The sequence below is a fragment of the Lutra lutra genome, chromosome 12 (assembly GCF_902655055.1).
Source record: "Lutra lutra chromosome 12, mLutLut1.2, whole genome shotgun sequence".
In the NCBI taxonomy this organism is placed as follows: Eukaryota; Metazoa; Chordata; class Mammalia; order Carnivora; family Mustelidae; genus Lutra; species Lutra lutra.
Window position 1 is genome coordinate 792,092 of NC_062289.1, and position 27,812 is coordinate 819,903.

Sequence of the window (27,812 nt, forward strand, 5' to 3'; positions counted from 1 at the left end):
CAGAATCCAGTGTACAATCCATAGTCACCTGACCTGACTGTGAAGAAGGCAAAGGGAGCACATTCGCCTGCGACCGAGCCGCTGCAATGCCATCCGCATTTATCTGAAGTACGGAACAAAGGCGTCATCTTAGCCCGAAATTAAAACTTGGAAGTAGTCGTTTTTCTTTATATTGTTTGGAATTAAAAACATATTAAATTGGTCCATTATGAAAATCCTGTTTTCTATGTTGTGTGTTTCAGACCATGTCTGTGTCTTAAGGCTATGAAACAATTTTTGTAATTGTAATAAAAAAACAAATTATTGACTTTAACTTAAGAAGATTGTTGTGTGAATGACTAAATATTCAACCAAAACAAAATAAATCCTTCTCTAAATTGTATCCTACACAAGCCGCTCATTTCCACAGGTTAAGGCCCTTGATGAGGTCAGGTCACATCTGTCTCCTTTCTTCCCGTGCATACGTCTGTCTGCAATAGCGGGAGGGGGTCCAGCTCGCCACTCGGCCAACCACTGGCTCTCCGGAGCACGGCGTGGGCCGGGAACCTTCCCGCGAGGATGGGGAGTGGGTGCTCCTTGTCTCCTGAGCATCAGTACCAATGGCAGAGTCCGCAGGACTCCAGCTCTGCGGCTGAAGACATCCGTCTGAGTGCCAGGCCTCGCTTCCTGACTCTGTTCATGACCTCTGAAGTCACTTAATTTGGAATATATATATATTTTTTAAATCCTTAATGTCAGCACAGCAACTCACAGCTAGAACAAGTCACTACTTACTGAGCTGTGCTCTCTGTAAAATGCAGGGAGAGAGACAGAAGATGAATGTACCCATGACGACCTCCTTCTTTTGGTTAAAATCTCTCTCAGGACAGTGTTCGTTCCAAATCCCAAGCAGTAGTACATGCGAAAAGCCAGTCCCACTAAGTACGCTCTGCTTGTGGAGGAAGGAGCAGACGGAGCGAGCGGAGGACACTGATTCCCAGTGTCTTTGCCCGGCGTCCCACGGACAGCCGTGCAGGGAGCCCGAGTCCACACGGAGAATCGGGCCTCGGCACCTGTGTCTGCTCAGAGCTCTCCAGAGAGGAGGCTCCCCAGCAGGAACACGGTCACACTCTGGCAGAGCAGCCCGTGACCACAGATGTGTGACCGATAAAACAGCAGGGAAGCATCGTATGTTCAAAGAGACCGAGCGGGTTCAGACCTCGCTTCCTCGTAAGTCACTTAAAGACAAACACTATTCTACACTCACCTAAAGGCTCTTCCAGGGTGAGGCTCTACGTATTCAAGACGTCTCTCACCGGCTCTCCACAACCGACTCATTTTCAATCGGCATCTGCTGAACGCTTCGTGCGTCCGTCTTGACTCACTGTAAGCTCCGGCTGAGGTCTCCGAAGCATCAGCCGTGGTCGGAGCCTCACCGAAGCGGAACGAAACAGAACTGGAGGATGCGCACCTGGACGCGTCCCTTATCAACACAGTCCACGTGCTGGTGCCCGGGGCAGGGCTGGCTGCGAGCCCCCGAGGAAGGACACAGGCAAGCACGGCTGGGCCCAGACGCCGGAGCCCGACAGGAGCAAAGAGGTGCAGCTGACCAGTGTGGCCGATCAGAGAAGTCAACGCGCCAAGGGCAACAGTAACCACGTTTCTCACCACAGAGGAGGAAAACGAGACCAGCAAGTGTGTCGGAACTCGCAGTGTTCAATCGACATGAATAAAATTAGGCGGGGCGCCTGGGTGGCTCAGTGGGTTAAGCCTCTGCCTTCGGCTCAGGTCATGATCTCAGGGTCCTGGGATCGAGCCCCGCATCGGGCTCTCTGCTCAGCGGGGAGCCTGCTTCCTCCTCTCTCTCTGCCTGCCTCTCTGCCTGCTTGTGATCTCTCTCTGTCAAATAAATAAATAAAATCTTAAAAAAAAAAATTAGGCTTCACGGTGTGCGTCTGAGCATACATGCGTCCATCTGTCTGTCTTCTGTCGTGCTTCCATCTGTCTCCTTACTCCGTCCAATGCCTGGGCCTGGACACAGCCCATCTCAACAGTGGCGAGCACACTCAGGTCCCCTCTGACCTCCAAATACCACTCTGTGACCCCAGGGCGGGGGCAAAGAAGACACAGATGACTCTGGAACATCTCTTTGTAGCAGAAAGAAAAAACAGTATTTTTATTTATTTTTTTATTTTCATTTTTTAAATTTAAGTTTGATTCAGTTACAATATACTGTATTATGAGCTTCAGGAGTAGAGGTGACTCATCAGTCGCCTACAATACCCAGTGCTCATGCCATCACGTGCCCTAATGCCCGCCCCCAGTCACCCCAGCCACCCTCAGTTTGTTCTCTATAGTTAAGAGTCGCTTACGATTTGTGTGATTCTGTCTTATTTTTTCTTCCCTTCCCCTAGGATTCTGTTTTATTTCTAAATTCCACATAAGAATGAAATCCTATGATAACTGTCTTTCTCTAACTGACTTATTTTGCTTAGCATAATTCCCTCTTGGCTCCATCTACATCATTGCAAATGGCAAGATTTCATTTTTGATGGCTGCGTAGTATTCCATTGTACATACACACACCACATCTTCTTTACCTGTTCGTGTGTCGATGGACATCTGGGCTCCTTCCATAGTTTGGCTATTGTAGACAGTGTAGGAGGATTCCCCTTTCTTCACATCCTCACCAACTTCTATCGTTTCCTGACTTGTTCATTTTAGCCATTCTGACTGGTGTGAGGTGGGATCTCCTTGTGGTTTTGATTTGTATTTCGCTGATGCTGAGTGATGTGGAGCCTTTTTTCATGTGTCTGTTGGCCATCTGGATGTCTGCTTTGCGGAAATGTCTGTTCTCGTCTTCTGCCCATTTCTTGACTGAATTCTTTTGTTTTCGGGTGTCGTGTTTGACAAGCTCCTTACAGATCTTGGAATCAGACCCGTTATCTGGTAAGATACCCAAATATCTTCTCCCATTCCGGAGGCTGCATTTTAGTTTTGCTTACTTTGCTGTGCAGAAGCTTTTTATCTTCATGAACTCGCAACAGTTCACTTGTGCCTCTATCTCCCTTACCTTGGAGACACGTCTAGCAAGAAGCTGCTGCAGCTGAGGCCCGAGAGGTCGCTGCCGGCGCTCTAAGACTGTGATGGACTCCTGTCTCACATTTACGTCTTTCATCCATTTTGAGTCTGTTTTGTGTGCGGCATGAGAAAACGGTCCAGTTTCATTCTTGTGCATGTGGCTGCCCAATTTTCCCAATATCTCTAAACGATGGCTTTATAACAATGGGACACAGACACGGGGCTGAACGTGCTCCCACAGGGCACAGGGACAGTATGAGCATCAATCACGGACGTAACAGGCGGACAGTAATGCCAGGAGCAAACCGAACAGCACAGTCAACGAAGACAGTGCAGTGCGTGCTGACTGTCGTACCTGGAGCACAAGTGCTGCACAGATGCGCCCCCGACCCTGTAGACCACCCCCCCGTACCCCCCAGTCCCTCACTCCCCGCATACTGCCAGACACTCTACCACCCAAGACAGCATCTCCAGTCTCCGGTGTTTAACACAGGGGGGCCCCGTCCCCCACAGAGACACCATATAACTTTCAGGCCGATCGTCCTGATACCCTTCTTCGGTGCTAAGTAAACTGCCCCACACTGATCATGTCTGAGAAGCCTGGACTGCAGGAAGAGAACAAGGTACAGCTTCTGCCTCTGGAGAGTTGAAAATGTGTGGAAGAGGCAGACACGTACACCAACAGTTACTCACGTTCACGCCTTTGTTCAACCAGTTTGATAAGCATGTGCACCAGGCAGGGCACCCGAAATACAGGTGCGACCAATCGCTGTGGCCAAGAAGGTTCCCTGAGGCAGTGGACAGGCGAGTCAGCGGGATCTCATTCCCTCTCTCCTCGGAGCTCAGGGTTCATGCCGGGAACTCTGAGGCTGCCCGAGAAGGCTAAGAGAGCAGGGCCACTGAAGCCTGGTGAACACAGAAGCAAAGGGGAGCCTCTGGGCTAGGCAGCGAGCAGGTGGGGGGCGGGGGGGTGCGGAGCCCTCAAGAAAGGCCTGCGAGAGGTCAGGGCCTCTGGCTGCAGCAGAGGTGCGTGTTTGCCCTGCAAGAAACGGGTTCCTGGGATGGCCTTGGGCAAGAAACTAAGCTCAACTGATCTGCACTCTGTGAGCACGGGTGCATCTGGGTGGGATACTGAGCGCAAACAGGACAGCAGCTATCTGAGCTGTGTGGGTGGGGGCTTAGCAGCAGCGCCTGGACAGGGGTGCCTCCCAAGGGAGGTGCGGGGGGAGGGCTGGCCAGCTGTGTGGGAGCAGGGGGTGGGGAGGCTGGAGGGCACAGGGGCAAGGGAAGATGACGACGAGAGCCTAGCACTCCAGCCACCAGCACACTGGGGTGCCAACCGCTCCTGCAGCGCGCGCGCACACACACACACACACACACACACACACACACATCTTCAACTCCGCTGAATTTTTATGACTCATCTCCTGCTAGAGGACCCACAATGGAAACAGCGACGGGCAGCTTAGACAATAACTATTTTCAAAATTCTACCCACACTGCTGTGTATCTGTAAAAATAAATCATTTTTTTTTTTAATTATTTGAAAGAGAGAGAGTGGGAGGGGCAGAGGGAGAAGCAGACTCTTCGCCGAGCTGGGACACTGATCCCGGGACCCTGGGATAATGACCTGAGCCGAAGGCAGACACTTAACCGACTAAGCCACCCAGGAGCCCCTTTTTTATTTTTTATTTATTTTTAAAAAATGGATCATTTAAAAATCTCTAAAAATTTTTACAAATTCTGCACTCCAAACAATTCTTCTTCTCTACCTGTTTTGGAAAGTAAAAATTTTATGAACTACATGTGCTTCAAAAACTAAGATTTATAATCAAAAAGTAGCGTAATAGTTCTGTCTGTTACAATGTCTTGGTTGTTTAAAAACTCAGAAGTGTTAATGGGGCAAAAAAGCCAGTTAATGCAGGTGCCCAGGGTGACAGGAAGCCTCTCCGTGGCACCTTCGGCACCTTGCTGTCACTGTCGGTCTGTCATTTACCAGCGCGCCCTCCTTCGCCAGGAACACAGGACACTGGTCTTCTGAAGGGTCCTCACACTCAAACCAACCGACCAAACAGCACCCCCGGCCGGCCCGCTGCACTGACGAGCCCAGTGTCAGTTACGAAGCAGCGTCAGTCACTAGGGTGGGAGCGCTGACAACACGTGAGACACCTAGCACCCCGCAGGCCCTGTGCGTCCTGGTCACCTCACACCCCAAGGCCTCACCCCCACCCCCCACCTGGGGCAGGACTCCTCCCATGACGTCACCGACTCCCAGCATTTAAAAACATCAAACGGTTAAGTATTTCAACTAATACTCACTAAAGCTTTGCCGCTGGAAGGCTCTGTTCTCTGGAGGACGGGGCTAACCTTTGCAGAGGATGTCTGGGGCTCACCTGAAACTTTTCCTACTGCCTTTTGAAAATACTATTTAGAAATACACTGGCATGCTGACTTCAAGTTGAGAAAAAGGAATGTCTGATGTGTAACTTACCCCGCAGAACTGTGTGTGTCCTGTGCTCAAAAATGTCATTCTGACTCAAGGCCTCAAGAAAGTTATGGTTTTGATGGTCTTCCACGGCTCAAAAACGAGCCTTTCCGAGCTGCTTACTGTGGGTGACGGCCCCTCGGCAAGCAATCCCAGGCAGTCAACAGTTCCTCACAGTGGGAAAGCTCGCACGCACGCGCGCACACACACACACGATATATTTTAAAGTTTTACAAAAGGTAATTATTAGCTGACACTGTTAATTACATAGGAGAAAAGAAAACCATTTAATTTCATGTTAAATTTATCATACACATGTTTTAGTTAATGCTGTTTTAAAAAAGAAACTTTGGTACAGTTGCTACTCTAATGTTGACAAATCAAACTTAAAAAACAGTAGCATTCAGAATATGTTTTCAGATGTATGAGAAAACAATTAAGTTGAAACCAGATGTTTTAAGATTTGCTTCTGAGGAATATTTTTAATAAAATTGTCGCTTAGAAAAAATAACTGTGGAGGGGAACAAAACGATCAGTTCCTTAAGAAAACCATCCAATCATTCAGCACACGTGGTGGCCGATATGCCAGAGGCCTGACACTGCCACGGTGGCCAGCATGGGGCTGGCTCTCCACATGCCAGCCACAGCCCCTAGGAGAGCACCGCACCTGCCTGCCAAGTGCCGGCTAGTTGATGTCCCTCCACCCCGCCCCAATCTTGGACCAGCTTCTCTCTCTAAGGAGGAAGACCTTAGGTGACCACCCTGCACAGGAGACCTTCCCAAGACACAGTAAGGAGACCAGTGACCTTCCCTTCTAGCTGCCCTGGCTTGCAATTTTCTCCCAGGAAAGTCTGCTTCTGAACCCATACCCATACACACAACCTGTTTCTGATCCATGATGGCCACGGGAGGCCCCTGTATGCACAGTCCCAGCACGGGTCTGTACCACTCAGACCCACCACCACCCTCCTGGGAAGAAGATACCAACTCTGGGAATCTCAAAAGAACAGAAAAATCTCACTATCCCCTTCTCCTGTCTCCACTCATACCATCATCACCCACACTCCACCTTCCTCCAATTCCCGGCCAAGTTTTAAAACTGGTCTTTCTCCTTACTCTCGATCCTACTAGATATTCCAGATCCTGTCTCTCATCTGTCCAAAATGGCTTCCACCAAAAAAGGCTTCGGGATAATCTGGTGATGGGAAGTACTCAGCTCTGTGAGCTCACACTAAGTCAGATGCAGACATCATGGTCAGCAAGGCATCACACTTCCACAAATTTCTAACAGTTCTCATGGCCTCAGAGTAAGGAAACAAGGATTTCAAAAAAAACAGACAATTACGAAAACATTTACTTGCTTCTTGAATAAATTATACTCTTCATTTTTAGAAATTTTATTTACTGATTTAGAGAGAAAGGGCACGAGGGAGGGAGTGGGGGGAGGGGAGAGAGAATCCCAAGCAGATTCCCCGCTGACTCGGGGCTCGATCCCAGGATCCTGAGATCACAAGCCGAGCCGAAATCGAGAGTCAGACACTGAACCAGCTGAGCCATCCAGGGGCCCCTGTACTTGTCTGCTAAGACTGTGATTATAAAGAACTTAAGGGGGCCACAAGCTCACCACGGAAGCAACAAGTAATTCACAAGCCCGCCTCACCAGAACTTTATGTAGCACTAAGTGCTTTAGCGATACAAAGTAATTATTTTAAAAAATAAATATCCTCATGCCCCTGTTTAGAACACCTGCTTTATAATCAAATTCATATTTAAAAGGAACTTAGGGACTAAATCCAGGTTTCCTGGTGTAGCTATCCGCTGCACACTCTGATAGAGCATTACGTCCCAGATGTTATCGTTAGGGCTGCTTTCTAACCATTTAGCATTTTGCCTCTTTATTGCTTTCCTGAAATCATAAGTCTATTTACATTCACACTGCTGATGAAGACACAACTTTCAATTGTGAACAGCTGTAATACGGAAATGCACGCTCACAGCAGTGCAGCAAAGGTGGGTGTGTGCTTGCCCTAACCCCGAGAGCTGCCCTGGGTCCCGCCAGCACACCGCCCAACTAACTATGCTCTTGGGCGCTTCCTCTCGTTGAGCTTTTCCTGATGAGGCTTTCAAACACTGCAATTTGTCACTAACAGTCATCCCAACCTGGCACTCCCGCAGCCTCACTGCCTATGGAGATGGACCACGCTGCTGAATCCCACAGCAAAGGCACTTGCACGGGGTACACAGTCACATTTCTAAACACATATTTAAACCCAAAGATATCTTATTTCTCAAGAAGACAACTATTAGAAAAATTAAGGGGTGCTACGATTGCACGCAACCACAAGAAAAAAGAGAACTAAGTTATTCTTTGGTAACATCTTAATAAAAGTCAACACAACTTTTTAAAATATTAATAATTTGTCCTTTTTAAAATAAGAAAGCTGTTCTCCAACACAGCCTTGATATTTCACCCTGCAAAATACAGCACAGCTGATTCTATTTTGTTCTGTTATCTGAAAATGCCTTTACGACAATTCAGAGAACAAGAAGTAGCTCTAATTCACATAATGGCACATATCACCTGTCTGTCAGTGAGACGTTTGAAAGCATCTTTTTATTAGAAACACAAATCAATATGCCCAAGGGATTACAATAACCGCTTGAAGCTGTCTGTATTACCATTTCATCCTTGATGCTCTTGCTCTGAGCAACTTATTATTATGAATGGCATGAAAATGGCAGCCTGTCACAATTGATTTTTCTTAACCTCCTGTAAGAATTTTTCCCTCTTAAATGTAATCAAGTATCATCTTATTAAATATATCTCAAGCTAGGTTTTATAAAACAGCCCATTACTCAAGCTGTATTCCTTATAATTTAAACTTTCACCAAATATTATTATAAAAGTAACTGCTTAGTAATAAGAACTTTCGGTTTGTTCTAAGTTTTAAGATAGAAATTTCAGACCGGGTGGACCCCGTGTCCCTGCCTCGTGCCTGTTGGGACGCTGGAGGCGCACATTCTCGTCCTGAAAAAGAGCCTCAGGAAACGACCTGCGTCTCAGGACTCTCCTCCACTGAACAACATCATAGAATTCGGTACTGACCCCCAGGACAGGATAAAGCGTTTTACGTCTTAGAGAGTGTCCCTTGTCAATAAGCTTAAAGCTGTACGTTCTGATTCTATAAAATCATCACCTCAGATTCCAAGGCCCACTCTGGAAGCGTGAGTTCACGCAGGGGCATCACTGGCCGGTCAGCGACCCTGGCCCCAGCGGAGTCCAGCTGCCTACGAAGGCTCTTCCATCTCAGACTGTCATGGCCACGACGGAGGTGGAGGCTCTCGGTTATCAGTATGTGTCCCAACCCTGTTTCCGACCCAGGAGGTCGAGGAGAGACACCTGGGGGCAGCCCCTGCGCAGGCGGTGGTGACGCTGATGTCGCCAGCCCCAGGCCACTCAGCGGGGCCACAAGATGGGGCCGTGTGGTCAGAGAGCGTTGTAGAGGGGGACAGGTGGCAATGACAGCAGCTACAGAGACTGCCTCCATCTATTTAAAATGCGTGCTGGCGACAAGTGGGGGCGTCTGTCGCCGCAGGAGAATATGAGACACGCCATCATATTTTCGCCTCACTTTTCTGTGTAATGTTTACTTTCTGACAAGCAGCAACAGAAGAACAAAACAGACAAACTGAAGACAAAAGGAGAAATGCCCAAATGAAGGCTTGGGAAGTGAGATGGGCAGAATGACAAGTTTAAAAACAGGTTTCAGGGGGCGCCTGGGTGGCTCAGTGGGTTAAGCCGCTGCCTTCGGCTCAGATCATGATCTCAGGGTCCTGGGATCGAGTCCCGCGTCGGGCTCTCTGCTCAGCAGGGAGCCTGCTTCCTCCTCCTGTCTCTCTCTGCCTGCCTCTCTGCCTGCTTGTGATCTTTCTCTGTCAAATAAATAAATAAAATCTTTAAAAAAAAATATTAAAAAAAAAAAAACAAAACAAAACAGGTTTCACGAAGCAATCAGCCGAACTGCTTAAATGGCGCACATCCCCTTACTCAGCCCCAGGAGGGTATCTGAAGGGTACAGGTGCTGGAGAACACCTCTGGCCTCCAGGAGAAGTCACACTCACATCTCCCAACCCGCAGGGACGGCTGGTGTTTTCCCAGGGGGGAGACAGGGGCCCCACAGGCAGGCCGTGACGTCTAGCAGTGCCACCTGTGAGCACCTGCAGGCGGCTGTGGCCGTGGCCCACCTGCCCCACCACCGGTCACTCTGGCGCAACCACTTCTCTGTCCACGTCTCTGCTTCTGCTCTGGGGCTCCCGAACATCGGCCCGAGAGAGCCCCACGCCCCTGATGGGCTCTGCTACGGAAGGAAGAATCCAGCAGCAGTGGGGGCCTTCACACAACTCGACACAGCTCGAGAACAGGAGGTGAACTCTTGGGCCAACCCTCTCCAGCTCCCGCTGGCCGCACTGTGCATCCCTGTCCCGGAGTGACAGTCATCGTTCGCTTCTCCACCGCCGCTCAGCGCTGCTCCTCCAGGAGTGCTTGCGTCCCGGAAGTACACAGACGTGGCACAAATGAGCACGACATCCTCCCCACGCTCCAGGGAAGGCGGGCCATGGACGCGCTACGAAGCGAGAGACACTGGCTGGAGGACTGAGGACGGTACACATGTGTCCAGGGCCACGGGGCCGTGCGCTACTGCACACGGCAGCTCTTCCACGTTGACAACGGAATCTTCTCTCCAGGGATCCGAAGTGGCCGCGGGATGCCCCTAAGACTCATCCTTCCACAGACGACAGCTTCTCCTTTATAAACTAAGGCCTTTCTTGTTTTATGGAAAGCATGAAATTTTACCATTTTCTCATCAGTAACAAACAAAACCAGTTAGACCCTCTGCCTGCATCCCCGCGGCCGACCTGGTGCACTGGGCTCCCTCCCGAGCCTTGGCCGCACGGGCCTTCCCCTCACCCCCGGTATCCCCATCTGCTTCTGCATCTGGTCCCCCACAACAATTACAGACAATGATTCCTGTCGCTAAATCCACTTGTCTCTCTCCATTTTTCTCCCCACCGACCTCTGCAGCGCCGGTGCACTGCAGGCCTCCCCCCGGGCTACGACCGTCCTTCCTGCCTCCTCCTCCTCCGCTTCAGCCCCGTGCCCACACTGGGGAGGGCTCTAGTCCGCTCCTGTTTTGTTTTGGCTCTTACGGTACATAAGAGGCCTGGGAACTCTCATCGATGACCACGACGGGGTACCCATGGCCCTAAGTCATTGAATATTCCCCTTTCCCACCTTCCGCACGGGGGCTCAGCCTGCCCCTTTCTGACTCCTTCACCTTCCATGAGGCTATTCCTTGCTCTGGCCAAGGAAGGGTGGCCTGAGCCATTCGGTATGTAACCCTCCCGCCTGCGTCTTCGTACCCAGCGGTCCCGGAAGCACGTGTCTAGCAGGGCTCCCTGAGGGACGGTGATGCGCAGCGCACCCACCCACACATCAGACACACACCGAGGAGAAAAGCAGTCTCTGTTGTAGTAAAGCCACTGCGGTTTTTAGGGCAATTTGTACCACAGCATGACTTAGAGAGGACTCGTTCACAAATACGGATTTCCAGCCCCAATCCCTTTGCTGTCGTGAACTCCACAGCGACACGTCTCCCCATCGCCGAGTCCATCACTGCCCTCCACACACCACGGAATGGAGTCTGAGGAATGGTGAGCTTCTCTAAAGAAGGCAAACTCAGGGAAATGATCTGCTTTCCCTCTGAAATGCCTCCTTTTTGTGTCCAGGGGCCTTCTCTGAAGTCAAGGTTCGCTGGTTTAGTCACCTACTGAAGGACACCGAGATGTCGTCTTCACGTAATGTCTGACAGCAAGTAACGTTTTCTGGGTCCTCCTTTCCCTCTTTCGGGATTCGAACACCACATAATCTTCTCATTCAGCATACACAGTACTTCCCCTAGATATATTACACCTGTGACTTTTTGGCCACTATAGCTTACACTGTTTCCTGAATTTTTTTCTTATGAATCTGGCACTTGACACTTGGGAAGATTTAATAAGGTATGCAGATATAGAGATTTTATTCTTCTCCTGGAAGCACTCCTGAATTTACAGAAGTGGCTCTCCCTGACCCACAGCGCTTCCACAGAGAAGCCAGCCGCCCCGCGATAAGCACAGACCCCTGCGCCACAACGTCCCCGGCTCCAGAACCAGATGCCGCCGTTCCCTCCAAGTGCAGTGGTGCAGATTCACGAAGTCACAGACCAAGTACTTCACGTAGCGACTGCCACGCGTCAGGCTCTGCCTGGGCCTCAGCTGTCACTGTCACAAGGAGTCCCACCTGGCAGGGAGGTCTGACGGCAGCACCAGGAAGGCGCCAGCCAGCGGAAGAGCATGTTTGTGCCGCCCGTGAGGCTGAGAAGCGGCAGAGAGGGGCTCTGAATCCAGCTCTGCAGAAAGTCAAAGATACCCTTCCTATTAAGGTATGCTATGCTAACACCAAGGACATTGCCAAGCTTGTTTTTTTTTTTACAGGAGGAAGGGAGGACTGCTGACTGGGACACAAGCACATCCAGGCCGCCTGGCGGGGCAGCGGGGCGGGGTGCCGCACAGCCCGGTATGCGCTGAGTGGTTCAGGGCACACACTCGCAAGGCACACTTCACGGCACAGGAAGACAATAATGCTGGGTAAGAGGTGCTGAGCGGTAGGACGCAGAAGCAGGCCATTTGCCCAGTGTCACAGAGCTGGCTGGCGGCACTGCCCAGACTCTGGCCGCGCAGCAAAGCCCCAGGCCGAATTTCTTCACCACCGGTACACACTGCAGAAAGGTCGCCCAACTGTGTCCACACCCCCAAGGGGAAGAGCATGGCAGCCAAAACCAAAAGCGTGTGCACAACGGGGAGGTGCGACACAGACGATGGGAGGGGGCAGAATGTCCTGAAGCGTGAGGCGGGAGGACACAGGAGCTCTGTTACATGACAGGGTAACTTTTAAGATTTTAAAATTTAATATTTAAATTTACCCTCACAGTCATTCTAAAAGCAAAATGACTAGGAATGATTAAGAAACAAAGCGTACCCTACAACCTGTACATGCATCAGTAGAACATTCTAGTTCTGCTTAGTAAAGAAAAAAATCGCTGTACTTTACAGAACACATACCAACAAATATGCATGTAACTGTCAATAATTTGTTTAATAATTCATTTTTAAATACATCTAACTCTACTGGAAAGTAATAACCTGCGGGACATTCGGTCTCCCCGGATGAGCCCGAGGTTGTAGTACACATCGACGCGCATCGTTTTCCCTGTTATCACAGCAGAACTTATACTGATGAAACAGTCTTCCTCTTGAGTAAACGTGTCACACACAGACATCTGGAGTCCAACGAACGCCTCTTTGTCAGCCCCGCTGGGAGGAGCCGCGCACCCTGGCACGGGTAAGGACGCCCACCAGACAGGACACGCCCCAGAGCACCTCTGTAAGGGCCACTTTCCCGACGCCAGGAGGGCTAACTGGTTTTTGAAACAGTATTTAGCTGGAAAAAATGGAATGCATTTTGTCTTTAAAAATATCTTTTCAAAGATTTACTTCATTTCCTCTGCTCAGCAATAAAACTTCCTACAAAAGGTATTAGTTACTCACAAAGCAAGTCCTGAATGCGTGGCAGTGCTTCTTCTGTGCTACTTAGATGCAGCTCAGGTACATTTCAAATAAAGAGTAAAATGCACAGTTAAAAAGACTTCTCATAAAGTGGACATGAGCACTCTCTGTGACTTGACCATACAAAATGTGTTAACCAAGTAACAGCAACGGAGAATTCAAACTATGTAACTTGCATACACTTGCTGCCTGTGCAAACGACAGTTTCAGGAGTGTAACAGAAATATGATTAATTTAGGAATTTAATCAAGCAGTCTTTAAAACTAAAATCTGTTTTCAACATGCTTATGAAATGAAAATAACTTAAATGAAACAAGTTCAACAATGTCACACCATCAAATACTATTAAATATTGATATAGATCCTTTTTTTTTTTTAAATGAGCCGTCAACATAAAAAAAGAGTACAAATTATAAAATAAGTAAACTGAAAAGAAGAGACCACAACTAAGTATCAAATTATGGGCAAATGGTATATCCAACAAAGAAAACTTAAGAGATATAGAAAATTTGATTGACCAAGAAAAGATACTTCTGGAAGTTCTTCAGTATGAGCATGCTGTCACATTAAATACAGAGAGTTCAGACCCGAGACCACCAGCACTTTTCAAAGTCTGGTTTAGGTTATGAACAGGCTCTTCAGAACCGCACGTACTTTCTTACTGAAAGGGAAAATCGGTCATTAAAGCAGCTGCCCCTTCATCTAGCCTACCTTATTTTTTGGATTGGATGTGTTCATTACACTCCGAGTCTCTTTTCCAGTATAAATGACAACACCTATTACAGTACCTGTGAAAACACGAGAGCGGTGCTTACAGAGATGCCTCAAAGGGTGAGCAGAGAGAACACTTCCTCATCAAAGTCTTGAGGGAGAATATTATTCACTACTCACTTTTACATAAATTTATCTCACAGCACATTTAGTTTAGCCTGTTCAAGAAAGTCTAATCTCAACTTTCAAAATAAACTCCCAGGAACTCAAATGATTTCTTCAGCCGTACAAATTTCCCTACGTACAACATCAGGAAATGGACTAACAATCTTCTCGCCATCAGGAGAAAGGCTGACACCGCTCGCTGGTCCTCGTGGGCAGCCCCGCAGGTAAGTGCAGGGACGCTGCGTCCTCAAGTCCTCGGACGCATGCCGGGGCCTTCAGAGCAGCCCTGCCCCTGCGCAGCCACCGTCCCCGAGCGACACAGTCGAGCACTGCTGGGTCTGCGAGCCTCTGCGGACATTTCAGCTCGTATACAATTAAAACAATGAGGGACAGTTACATCACTAATATCTGATGCTGAATTTAGATGTAACTAGCCTTTTTAACTCATGTCTCCTAAAGTCTGGTTTTGTAAGTGTGTGCGTGTCTCGGACTTCAGGTAAAAGACGAAAACAGCCGGAACAGCCCTTGGGTCACAAAGGCTCAGAGGCTCTCACCTCTGTGATGTCAAATTAAGAAACCACAGAAGTCTGTTCTAAACTGTAGCTATGCATAGTCTATACTCCTAGTTTCCATAAATTCTGATGAGAAATGATCAAAGATGATCACATCCATGAACTCCCGAAGACCAACAGCACTGCAGAATTCACTGTTAACGGTTCGACAAAAACCCTGATGTCACATTAGTGCAATGTGTGCAATTCAGTGTGTCGTAAGTCAGGACCACGGAATAAAGGTAATCCTAGCGATGGATCCGGATTTGTATGAACAGAGAGCTGCAAATTACACGCATTAGATAATGGACAGTTTCACCCATGGAATGTTCAGGAAGACAGGGAGGTGCTAGAGGGCTGCTCAGCAGTCACCCCGCAGAGGTGACACATGTTTCTTTCAAAATAAGCATCTCCTTTCTTCTCCCCTTGTTAATCGTGTGCGGCTGGCAGAGCTGTGAGGTTGAATTTCCTGAGCCTCTTGGAAGCAGAGCAGCCCCTCCAGCCCGGAAGGCGGCCCAAACTGTGCGGACGCTACCCTTCTAGATCACTGTCCAAACAAACCCGCAGACGATGGGTCCGCCCTGGATGACAGGAAAGCACGGACTGCGCAGTGACCTCAGCCTACAGAGGACTCCGACGACAAACACAGCGGCAGTTCTCGAGCTGCTGAAGCAGTATGGTAGCTCCGACTGCGCCAGGGTTTTCTGCCTATTCTGCCAACCACACGTAACTTAAACAGAATACACGAGTGCCTCATGTTAAGTAAGCTCACTACTATTAAAAAAGTACAAAAAAAGAACAAGATAAACTACAAAGTTATTTTTAATATGAGCAGAACAAAGAGTCTCAGAAAAGACTTAAAACGTGATCAGGCTAGAAAACACTGTCCTAAAATGCAGACAGGCCGGGAGCAGCGTTGGTTCTAGGTGGGCATTACAGTTGCAAGGACCCAAATGCGGCGCGAGACGTGACCGGAGCAGCGCACTGGCGCGCTCAGACGCGGTCCGGCCGTCAGGGCCGCGCTGGGCACAGCCGGGAGGGCAGCGACTGAGCGCTCGGTCCGGAAGGCAAAGAGACGGCCGAGGGCTTCCCCGCTCATGTCCAAAAGAAGACCCGAGAGCGAACGGCAGCGCGTTCATGCGGGGGTCGGACAGAGATAACGCGTCAGAGACAGACCGACCGACCTAAGAGCTCGCAGCCAACCAAAGGGTTTCCGGACGGGCACTCGGGCACCTGCCGGCTGCCGGGCAAAGCGCCTTCCTCGGCCCGTCCCGACAGAGCCCCAGCTCGGCCGCACACGAGCGCACGACGGCCCCGCAAACGCGGCGCACCCGCCCCAGCAAAGCCACTCCGACAGACTGCACCGGGGACACAGACCGACACGGCGCCCTGCACCAGCTCTGCGCGCCGCCCGCCGCGCCCCGCACCCTCCTCCCGCAGGGCGGCCTGTCCCCGCGCTTCCCACGGCGCCTGCGCCAACTGCGCCCCACCCACCGCCCGCGCGCCGAGCTCTCAAGGTCAGGCCCCTCGGGGGCTGCAGTGCGACACAGGCTCTCCCGCCTTCCCACTGCCCGTCCAGCCCCTGCAGCAGGAGCCTCACACACCACGCACCCGACAGCAAAAGGCGTGATTTCGAAGTTTCTAAGCCGTCACGAGGACTAGTCTCCTGAAATGCCGTGCCAGACCTCACCCAACGGGATGAAACACAAATCCAAAAAGAGTATGTATATCCCAAGTTTTCAACATTAAATGATTTCATCGAACTGCTTTATAAAAGTGTCCAAGTGTTCACTCTCATCTTCTTTACTTATCACAAGCAGTACCCGTCCTGGACCCCGGTCTACACATAGGCCCTCACTCTAGCGAGGTCAGCCTGGACCCTGGTGAGCACACACGCCCAGCAGCCTTGCTTTGGGGGATGCACCGCCGTGGGCACACGCGCCCCCACTCTAGAGGGGGTCTCTGCCGTGGGCACACGCGCCCAGCAGCCCTGCTCGAGAGGAACATCTCTGCTTCCTGGCTCTTGGTAGCTGAAGATCAGAACACTCTCTTGCCGCGGACTCTGCTCTTGGAAGAATGGCGCTCACAGACCAACGCGGGGATGAAGATGGAGGCACCACAAGCACCTGTGTCTGTCCCTCTTCAGGGACCCTTGGTCCTTGGTCCTCTGTAGTGCTAACATGAGCCCTCGTTCCCACGCACTCAGAACCCCAGGACAAGGGAGGAAGGCCCAAGTTCACTTTACCTAGGAGGCAACCTGAATTCAGTGGACACATATCATTTAAAAAATAAGATTTTAAAAAATTCTGGTCTGTCTTTCTCAACTTACAATCAAGTATAAAGAAGATATGAGACCTTAAGTAACTCCTAGAAACCCAAGGTCTTTCAAACATTGCTTGAGCACAGCAGTTTGATAATATGCAGAATCTAGTAACTGCTCACACTATTAAGGTTTTTAAATAAAGGTAGGTATGTATTAAAATATTTAAAATTAATGAAAACAGCTTGCATTTTTAAAATGTCCAAACACAAATTAAAATTAGAAGTGTCTTATTTAAATTTTTTTGAACGGATGGTTTTGGGGCAGTAGAAATCCATTCTTGGAACACAGGCCCAGCGGGCTAACTGAATTCTACGCACGAGGGAGTCAGAAACAGTTGTCAGCATGGCGAGCCTATGTGACACCTAGATTCATGTCTGCTCTGCCCACGTATGCAACCAGGAGCTACCACGCATCCAGGTGACCCGGAGAGTGGAGGCCAGGACAGGAGTGGTGTGTACGGGGAGTTATCAAGGGCATCATGGAAGCCTTCCACTCGGGGGCTTCTGTCTCTGCGAGGAGAGAGGCCACAGATCGATAGCAATGGGGATCAGTAGCAACATTCTAATACACAGGGAGCAAAAAGATCACAAATAAAACATTTTTGAAAAAGCATCTTCATTATGGATGAATGGAAACAAAACGGAATACAGCCGTAGACATGGAAAATGTGAAGTCTGTGACCAAGCATCAGCATATTTACAGAATGTTTTAAATATTTTCCTATAAACGATGAAATACTAAAGGCTGAAGGATGACAGCCCTTGAAGACAGCCCCCTGGATGAAATCCTGATCCTGCGACAGCCTGGCTGTGTGGCCGTGTGAACAAGGGGGCCGGCACAGGGAGGCTACTGGCGACAACACCACACGGGCCTGTGACCCAGAACAGCAGCAAGGAGGAAGCACCAGACGAGACTGGGACTTCTCCTGGCAGCAGTGCCCTGTCCACAGTGACCCCTCAGGCACGGCGAGTGTCTCTTTCCTGGGGTCTACGCAGCCCGAGACCTGGCCTGCTCCCTCCGACTCTCTCCTTGGTGTGCTCTCCTTACTTCTCTTTCTCTTTAGTTTGAGAAATTTTAAAAATCATCAGTACAAAAATCACGAAATGCCTCAATTTCTATCAGAATTGTCCTTTTTGCCATCAAGCTTTTTCTTAAACATAGAAAACATTAGTATAAAACTAGGTTCTCTCGCATCCTCTAGTCCCTAAGAGGTACACAAGTGGACCCCCACAGGGGTCTGGTTTACACGCTACTGTGCACACAGGCCCATGGCCCCCGTGCGCCCAGCACTGCTCTGCCCTTCCCTTCTGGGGCCCGAGGACCCGGCACCAGCCTCCCCCGCCCACAGCGGCAAGGCCCTCAACACAGCTGCTGGTGAGCTCCCATATCCAACCTGGGCCCCTCCACCCCCTCCCTGGAGCCCCTGCTTGCTCCTCCCGTGAGCTCTGGCCGGGTAAGGATTTTGGCTTCTTTGCTTTGGGGGAACCTGTACTTCCCCGTGGCACTTGGCAGAGGGTAAAGCACTGGCCTCACCTCAATAAGCCATCCTTCCCCTGAGCGCCCAGGCCTGGGCATTCACCAGCACCTGGCCTGCGGAGGGATCAGAAGAGCAACCGAATTCCGAGAAAGGAAGGCTGTGGGTGTTGGGCCACAGATTGAGAAGACAGACAGCCCTACCCTGAACGTCCCCCAACCTTCCAACCCCCACCAGCATCCCCTAGGCTCCCGGCTGCTAAGATTCTCCCCTGGTTACCAGTACTAAGTCAATCAGTCTCTGTGAAGCTGACCATCATTTAGATTTCAATGCCTCCCAGAGAATCTACTTCCCAAAATGTGTCTTTAGGTCACCACCCCCGCCCCGTTCAAACAGTAGAAATACTGCAACATCCCCCAGTGTCACTCGGAAGAAAATTAAGAAGCTTCACTCTGGTCTCCAAAGGCCCAACATGAAATACCTCCCAAAGCCCCCATCTCGTTGGATACTTTTCTCCCCGACAGAAAAACCCAGCTCAGTGACCTCTTCGGAACTCTCCTGGGTGACTGAGGAGTGGGAAGATCCCCCAAGGACCACCACTTCCCTCCCCAATTGCGCTGTGCCACCTCCGAGTGAGGGACACTGAGAAGTCTGCCAAGAATCTGAACCAGCAGAAGCCCCCAAGCTGCTCTGCGTCTTGCTCCTTGCCACCACAGCCCACAGCCCACAGCCCGAGTTTGCCTAGGACTCAGCCCTCAGGGTAAGGGCCCTGGTAACGCAGGGCAGGATTTTCAGACACCATGTGCACAGGCACTCCACTACACAGAGCACCTAGATGTGAGAGCTGGTGCTAGTGAGAGAACGTGTCTCGTACCTGATGCGACAATGGTGCTTGCCCACAGTGTGTTTTCTATGCTGAGACTCTCATGGACGGGTGGGTCGCAGTCTTCCTGTTCGCAGAGAGAGAAGGGGAAAAATAGCAAGTTAGCAACCTTTTTCACTTCAGGTACGTGCAGTGATAGAAACAAGTGTACGAGCTGGATTCAGCAAGTGAGCAGGGAAGCCGCACTTCGGAATAAAGGTGATAAACAAGGGAATTTAGACAGAGGATGCTGGGAAGAGGGCAGAGCAGGGAGCACCAGGAATCTCTCCCCACCTGGGCAACAACCCCAGGGGCAGACTGTCTGATGGGACTCTTTGGGGACCGTGGGGTCTGCCGAAGCCTGCCACTGTCCAGGGGAAGTCGTCAGTTTGGGTCTCTCCGAGCTCTCAGCATGGTCGCAGCCACCCAGCCACGCCGCAGGCAGCTGTGCACGTGTTTCTGGAACAGCCTGCAGACGCCAGGGCAAGGACCTGTCCTCCCAGCAGCAGGGTCTACGCTCTGACACTGACGGTGGCTTCCCATCACACAGGTGCCGACACCGAGCCTGGCAGCCATCGCTGTCACCCCTCCAGCTCCAGCTCTAGCAACACCAAGGGCATTGAAAGGGCAAGGGCCCCCTTGGCTCCCTTTTGGGAGCCACACATTAGGACATTCAGAAACAGCTGCATAGGTGGGAATTAGGAAGGGACTGTGCGTGCCCACGGAAAAGCTCAGACAAGACCCGAGGAGACATTAAATATACACCTCAGGCTGATAACCCAGCACGACAGCCTATAATAATAAAAAAATCAACGAATCAATATAATGACTAAAACCCCAGCCAACCCTGAGGAAGAGAGAGAACTGAATTCTAGAGTTACCATGTTATTATACTAAAAGAGAAAGAAAGAAAGTGTTCAACAATAATGAGGCATTAAAAAAAACACCCAAAAAAGTATGAAAGGAAAATTATAAATCAACAGAAACCACCCCTGAAAAAGACATGATGTCAGATACACTAGACAAAGACATTAAAAGGAAAGTATTAAGGATATTTAAAGAAATGAAGATGTGGAGAATGTCAAGAAAACAATATGTGAACAAAACATAAATAAGAATAAGGAGATAGAAAACCTAAACAGAAACCAGAAGAAAGTCAAGAGCTGAAAATTACGATGACTGAAGTGAAAATTTCCCTGAAGAGATTCAAGGCAGATCTAACCATGCAGAAGAATCAGCAAACCTGAACACAGAACAAGGAGACGACCAAGTCTGGGAAACAGAATGGAAACAGGTGGAGGGAAATTAAAAGGGTCTGAGGGAGTACAAGACAGCAGGGTACTAACCAATGTACGTGTTGTGGGAGTCCCGGAAAGGGAAGCCAGAGTGAAAAGGGCAGAGAGAAGATGTGAAGAAGTAATGGATGAAAACACCCCAAATATGATGAAAGGCGCACATGTGAACAGTGAGGAAGCTCAACCAAGTCCAGGAAGATGAGCTCCGAGACCCACAGAGAGCCACGTAATACGAGTTTTAAAAGACAAAGACAAGGGGCCTGGGTGGCTTAGTGGGTTAAGCTGCTGCCTTCGGCTCAGGTCATGATCTCAGGGTCCTGGGATCGAGCCCCGCATCAGGCTCTCTGCTCAGCGGGGAGCCTACCTCCCCCTCTCTCTGCCTCCCTGCCTACTTCTGATCTCTGTCTGTCAAAAAAAAGGATATATATATATATATATATATATATATATATATATATATATAAGACAAAAACAAGTGTGGTGGGGTGGCTCAGTCAGTTAGGTGTCTGGACTCTTGTTTCCGCTCAGGTCATGACTTCAGTGTTGTAAGACTGACCCCTGCGTTGGACCCCATGCTCAGTGTGGAGTCTGCATGATATTTTCTTATTCTCCCTCCACCCCTCCCCATCAAGAGCTCTCTAAAATAAATAAATCTTTTAAAAAAATAAAAGACAAAACACAAAAAGAGACTCTTGAAAGCAGTAGGAAAGCAGCACACCATCCCATAGGAGGGATCCCCAATAAGGTTATATGCAAATGTTTCATTAGGAATTCGGGTGGCCAGGAGGCCGTGTGCTGATATATTCAAAACACTGAAAAACAAACAAACAAACAAACAAAGAAACACCCACGTCAGCCAAGTAATTCGATAGCCCGCAGTACCATCCTTCCAAACTCAGGGTAAAATCAGGACATTCCCAGACAAACAAAAGCTAAGAGGGTACGTGGCCACTAGACCTTTCCTCGGAGAACTGCTAGAGGGCGTCCTGCGGGTGACTCAAACCACACGGGGAGCAAAGACCTCAAGAACGGCAGTACACAGACAACTATAAAGCAAGTCTCACCAGAACAGTGGTTCGTGACTATAATTCTTGCTCTCGTGACGTAAATGACAAATAAGAAAACCCTAGTCTTGTTGTAATTTTGGTTTGTAACTCCAAATCTTGTTTTCTACATTATTTAAGAGGCTGGTGTATTTAAAAGAATTATTCGTTTACATTTTTAGGCACAGAATGTATGAAGATGTAACTGTGTGACATCGGCAAACAAAAGGGGTGAGGACAGAGCTGTAAAGGAGCAGAGCCTTTGTATGTTACTGAACTTAAGTTGGTATCAATTCAAATTAGAGTGCTGTATCTTTAGAATGTTAAATGTAAGTCCCATGGTAACCACAAAGAAAACAGCTACAGAATATAACAAAAGGAAATGAGAAATTTAAACATTTCCCTACAAAAACTAACAAAACACAATAGAAGATGCTAATGTAGGAAATGAGGGACCAAAAACAAAACAAAACAAAACAAAAACAAAAACAAAAACAAAAAAAACCTAAAAGGCACATAGAAAAAACTGAACAATGACAGAAGTTAAGTCCCTTCTTTTCAGTAATTACTTAAATACCAATGAATTAAACTCAACAATCAAAAGACAAAGACTGACACAATGGACAAAAATACATGATCCCACTGCACACTGTCTACATGCTGAGACCCCCTGTAGACCCAAACACACAGAGAGCTTGCAAGTGAACGTGTGGGAGGAGACAGTCCATGAGATTCGTAAGCAAAAGTGAGCAGGTGCAGCTACACTAATATCAGACAAATGAAATGTTAAACCAAAAAAGGTTACAAGAGACATTATATATTAATTTAATGTTCAGTAAGGCAGGAAGACGATTATAAACAACTGTGCATCTAATGAAAATCCATAAACATATATGAAGCAAAAACTGACAGAATTGAAGGGAGAAAGAGCTCAATAGTAATCGTTAGAGACCTTATTTTTCCACTCAACAACTACAGCTAGAACAAGCAGACAGAAGTAAGTAAATAGAAAATCCACTCACAACTACAGCTAGAACAACCAGATGGAAGTAAGTAAATAGAAAACTAAGCAAAATAAGCCAACTAGATTTAACAGATATACAGAATATTCCACCCAAAAACAGATACACATTCTTCTCAAGTGCACAAGGAACATTTCCCATGATAGACCTTATGTTAATAAAACATCTACTCCAACCACAATGAGATAAAGTTAGAAATCATTAACAGAGAATTCACAAAATTGTGGAAATTCAACACTTTAAAACAACCAATGGATTATGAAGAAATCACAAAGGAAATTGAAAGATGCTTAGAGACAAATGATAATGAAAGCACAACTCACAAAAACTTGTGAGGTACAACATAAGTGGTACTAAGGGGAAATTAATAGCTATAAATGCTTAGATTAAAAAAGAGTAAGGATGGGCGTCAGAGTGGCGCAGTCATTAGAAGTCTGCCTTCTGCTCAGGTCATGATCCAGGGTCCTGGGACAGAGCCCTGCATTAGGCTCCCTGCTCAGCGGGGAGCCTGCTTCTCCGTCTGCCACTCCTCCTGTTTGTGTTTCCTCTCTCACTGTGTCTCTCTCTGTCAAATAAATAAATAAAATCTTTAAAAAAAAAAAAAAAAGAGGAAATCGATGACGTAACTTTACAACTATGGAACTAGAACAAGGAGAATAAACCAAAGCTAAAGCTAGCTGAAGGAAGGAAAAAATAAAGACCAGAGCAAAGACAAGTGAAATAAAGAAACAGAAAAACAATTTTAAAAGTGAATGAAATCAAAAGTTCATTCTTCGAAAACATCAATAAAATTGGCAAACCTTAAGCTAGTTGAACTAAGGAAAAAAAAAAGACTCAAATTACTAAATTCAGAAACCAAAGCGGAAAATTATTATAGTTAACAGAAATAAAAAGGATTAAAAGAGAATACATTAGTACCCAAGCGCAAAAAATTGGATGAATGGATGAATTTCTAGAAACACAAAACCTACTAAGACTATTCATGAAGAAACAGAAAATCTGAATAGATCTATATCTAGTTAAGAGACTGAAATCAATATAAAAAATGTGACAAGAGAAAAGCCCTGGATCCAATGACTTCACTGGTAAAATCTACCAAAAATGTAAAGAAAGACTAACATCAGTCATTCTAAAACTATTCCAAAAAATTAAAAAGAGAAGGGACATCTCCTAACTCACTCTGTAAACCCAGCACAACCCTGATACCAAAGCCAGACAAAGACATGACAAGAGAAAGAAAGATCAACATCCTTTCTGATCACTGGTGCAAAACTCTTATATACTAGCAAACCCAATTTAGCAAAATATTAAAAGGATTACACACTATGACCAAGCAGAATGCAAGGTTAGTTCAACATCTAAGCCATCAATGTCATACATTACATTAACAGGATGAAGAAAAAAACCCCACATGACCATCTCAACTGATGCAGAAAAAGCAAATGTTTAATATGCTTTTGTGATTAAAAATCAATAAATGAAGCATTCAACGAACTAGGAGAAGAAGGGAACCACATCAGGATAATAAAAGTCAAACACAAAAAGCCACAGGGAACAGCATACCAGATGGTGAAAGACTGAAAGCATTTCATTTTGGGTCAGGACACAGTACTGGAAGTTCCAGCTAGAGCAACTATGCAAGAAAAAGAAATAAAAGCCATGTTATTGGGAAGGAATCAGTAAAATTACTTGTTTGCAGGTTATCATCTTGTATGTAGGAAACACTAAAGATTCCACAGATCTCCCACACACAGTACAACTGCTTGACCTAACGAATGAATGAAGCAAAGTGGCAGGAAACACAGTCAACGCACAAAAACCAGCTGTGTTTCAGCGGCGCCCGAGCAGCGTAGTTAAGAGTCAACAACTGAGTGTCCAGCTCTTGGTTTCAGCTCAGGTCATGACCTCAGGGTGGTGGGAAGGAGCCCAGTGTCTGGCCCCGGGCTCAGTGTGGACTCTGCTTGAGACTCTCCCTCTCCCTGTGCACCCCCCACTAAAATAAACAGATAAATCTTAAAAAAAAAAAAATCAGTTGCATTTCTGTACACTACCAATGACAATCTGAAAAGGAAATTATAAGAACAATTCCACATAGCTTCAAAAATAATAAAATATTTAAGAATTAACTTAAGACTCATACAATAAAAAATGCAAAACTGCCGAAAGTAAAGAAGATATAAATAAATGGAAACACATCCCATGTTCATGGATTGGAAGACTTAATGTTGTTAAAATGTGAAGACTACCCAGAGTGATCTACAGATTCAATGCAATCCTTGATCAAAATCCCAATGACATTTTCTACAGAAATAGAAAAACCCTCTTAAAATTCATATGGAATCCCAAGGAATCCAAATAACCAAAACAACCCTGGAGGAATGAGAAGGACAAAACTGGAAGAATCGTACTTCTTCATGTTAAAACTTACTATAAATCTACAGGAATCAGAACGGCATGGTCCTGGGATAAAGACAAAGGTAACAGACCGGCAGACTAAAACAAAGAGCCCAGAAACAAACACGTGCACGTATGGTGAAATAATTTTTGATGAGGTGCCAAGACCTTACAGTAGGGAGAAGAGTCTTTCAAAAACGAATGATGCTGGGAAAACTGGATATCCACATGCGAAACGATGACGTTACCCTTCCCTAATAGCACACATAAAAATAACTCAAGGGGCGCCTAGGGGGCTCAGTCGGTTAAGCGACTGCCTTCGGCTCGGGTCATGATCCTGGAGTCCCGGGATGGAGTCCCGCATCTGGCTCCCTGCCCAGCAGGGAGTCTGCTTCTCCCTTTGAACATCCCCCTCCTCATGCTCACTCTCTCTTTCTCTCAAAATCAGTAAATAAAATAAATAATTCAAAATAAATCAAAAACCTAAACGTTAGACTTAAAACAACAAAACCCTTAGAAGAAAACATAGGACAAAAGCTTCATGACATCAGATTTGGCAGTGATTTCTTGGACATGTTGGATACGATTCCAAAGGCAGAGTAGCAAGAGAAAGAACAAATTGAACTTCATGAAATTTTTAAATTGTGTGCATCAAAAGACACTATCCAGAGTAAAAAGACAACCCAGAGAATGGGAGAAAATGTCTGCAAATCATAGATCTGACAAGGGATTAACATTCAGAACATGAAGAAAACTCCTGAAAGTCACCACCACCACAAAACATGTTTAAAAATGGGAAAAAGATTTGAACAGACATTTCTCCAAAGACACACAAATGGCCAAAAATGACATGAAAAGATACTCAGTATCACCCATCATCGGGGAGCTGCAAGCTAGAACCACGAGGTCCCACCGCACACAGGACGGCGGCAACGGTCAGGAACACGGGACACGGGGCGTGCGGAGAAACGGGGCCCTTGCGCGTTGCTGGTGGGAACGTAAAATGGTGCAGCCGCTGTGCAAAACGGTAGGGCGGGTCCTCAAGACATTGAAAATGGAATTACAATTTGATCCATAAATTCCACTTCTGGGTACAGACCCCCAAAACGGAAAGGGGTCTCGAACAGATATCTGCACATCCGTGTTCGTAGCAGAATGATTCCCGACAGCTACCGCATGGAGGTGACCCAGTGTCCACGGACGAATGACTGGAGGGCAGCGGTGGCCTACGCATCTAATGGAGTCTTAGTGACCCACGACAGGTGCGGCAGCATGACGGCCCCGAGGACACGGTGCTGAGGAAAACGAGCCGGTCCCCATCAGACAAACACCGTGTGATTCTAGTTACGTGAGGTACTCAGCCCAAACGACCGCAGAGATGGGAAGGAGAATGGTGCTTGCCAAGGGCTTCAAGGAGCAGGTAAGGGAGACCGAGTTTCAGTTTTATGAGATGAAAACAGTATGGAGGTGGATGGGGGGATTCCCGCACAACATAATGTAATGTATTTACTGCCACTGCACTATACATTTAAAAATGTTTAAGATGGCAAATTTAATGTTACATGCGTTTTACCATAACAAAAGGAAAAAATTATAAAGCATATGGGAATACTTTAAAAAATGAAATTTTAAGTGGAAAGAATGCCTTTAATCAGTTCATTTTAAAGATATTTAACTTTGATATAAATAAAATAATTTTAAATGTGCATTAAACCACTCTATGTTCTAATTTTTTCAGGTAGCAAACTAAAATTATGTCTTTCAATATGTTACTTAATAACACCACAGCACTCCCAGAAAAGTATGAAATAGTATCATAGTTAAATTATAAGTTAACCCATCAACCTCTATCTAGTGGCTATCACAGAATATCCTCTCCTCACCTTTTGCTAAGGACAAAGGTTTTGCATTTCAAATGTACATATATTCACAGGAGAAAAGAGTGTATCTGTGAACATTTTAAAATTAATACATATCTATCTCTGCAAAGGCAACATTTGTATTTAATTTTTCTTTAAAATTATTATTACACTAGATATTTTTCATCAAAAAAAAGCTCACAGAGAAGCTGTAGGTTACGAACTACTGTGTACAGATCTCAGGCACGGCCACACATCACTATCTGTTCAACAGCAGTAACCACACACTCTGGCTTCCTCTTTACAGCTTAATGTGTACATTTAAACATTAAAATACATCAAATCTGGGAACTTTCTGCCTGGATGTGAAGTCATGGTCTATACAGCATTCTTGACATTTTGGTTATGGAGTGTTTCTAGAATAAGAACTCCACGAGCCCAGAGCCCGGCCCCTGGAGCAGGACAGATTTCAGGTGTGGTGGCTTACTGGCCGCATGTCTGTCACGCACCAAACACTTTGCTGTCCCGAGTGGCATGCGTTTCTCTCCTACGATGACTGCTCCATGGAAAGTTGTATTTTAAGATCAAAGAGAAATAAAACTATCTTGGGAAGGAAGAAAGAAATCCAAATTTTTTTTTAAAGATTTTATTTATTTATTTGAGAGTACAGCGAGAGAGAGCATGAGCAAGGAGAAGGTCAGAGGGAAAAGCAGACTCCCCGTGGAGCTGGGAACCCGATGCGGGACTCATTCCCAGGCCTCCGGGACCATGACCTGAGCCAAAGGCAGTCGCTTAACCAACTGAGCCACCCAGGCGCCTTCATCAAACCATTTTGAAACGATATAAATTCTGGCCATTTTTGCTAATTACTTGGAAAACACTTGCTAGATACTTGGTTCTCTG

At 47.3% G+C, this 27,812-nt stretch overlaps 1 protein-coding gene across 7 annotated transcripts in view; it reads right to left on the minus strand.

Moving 5' to 3' along the window:
• The window catches only part of ATP9B (ATPase phospholipid transporting 9B (putative)), a 230,402-nt gene that overhangs the window by 102,157 nt on the left and 100,433 nt on the right, over positions 1-27,812 (minus strand). For 5 of the 7 annotated variants that reach the window (XM_047696257.1, XM_047696254.1, XM_047696253.1 and 2 more), the window contains 2 exons: positions 19,309-19,384; positions 13,922-13,998 (listed from right to left, as the gene is read on the minus strand). The exons of 1 other annotated variant lie outside the window; for it this stretch is intronic. In XM_047696257.1, coding sequence (XP_047552213.1) covers positions 13,922-13,998; positions 19,309-19,384 — 153 coding nt within the window. Of the gene's footprint in view, positions 1-13,921; positions 13,999-19,308; positions 19,385-27,812 lie in introns of those variants that run through there. One more of the 7 variants, XM_047696260.1, reaches the window with a different exon arrangement.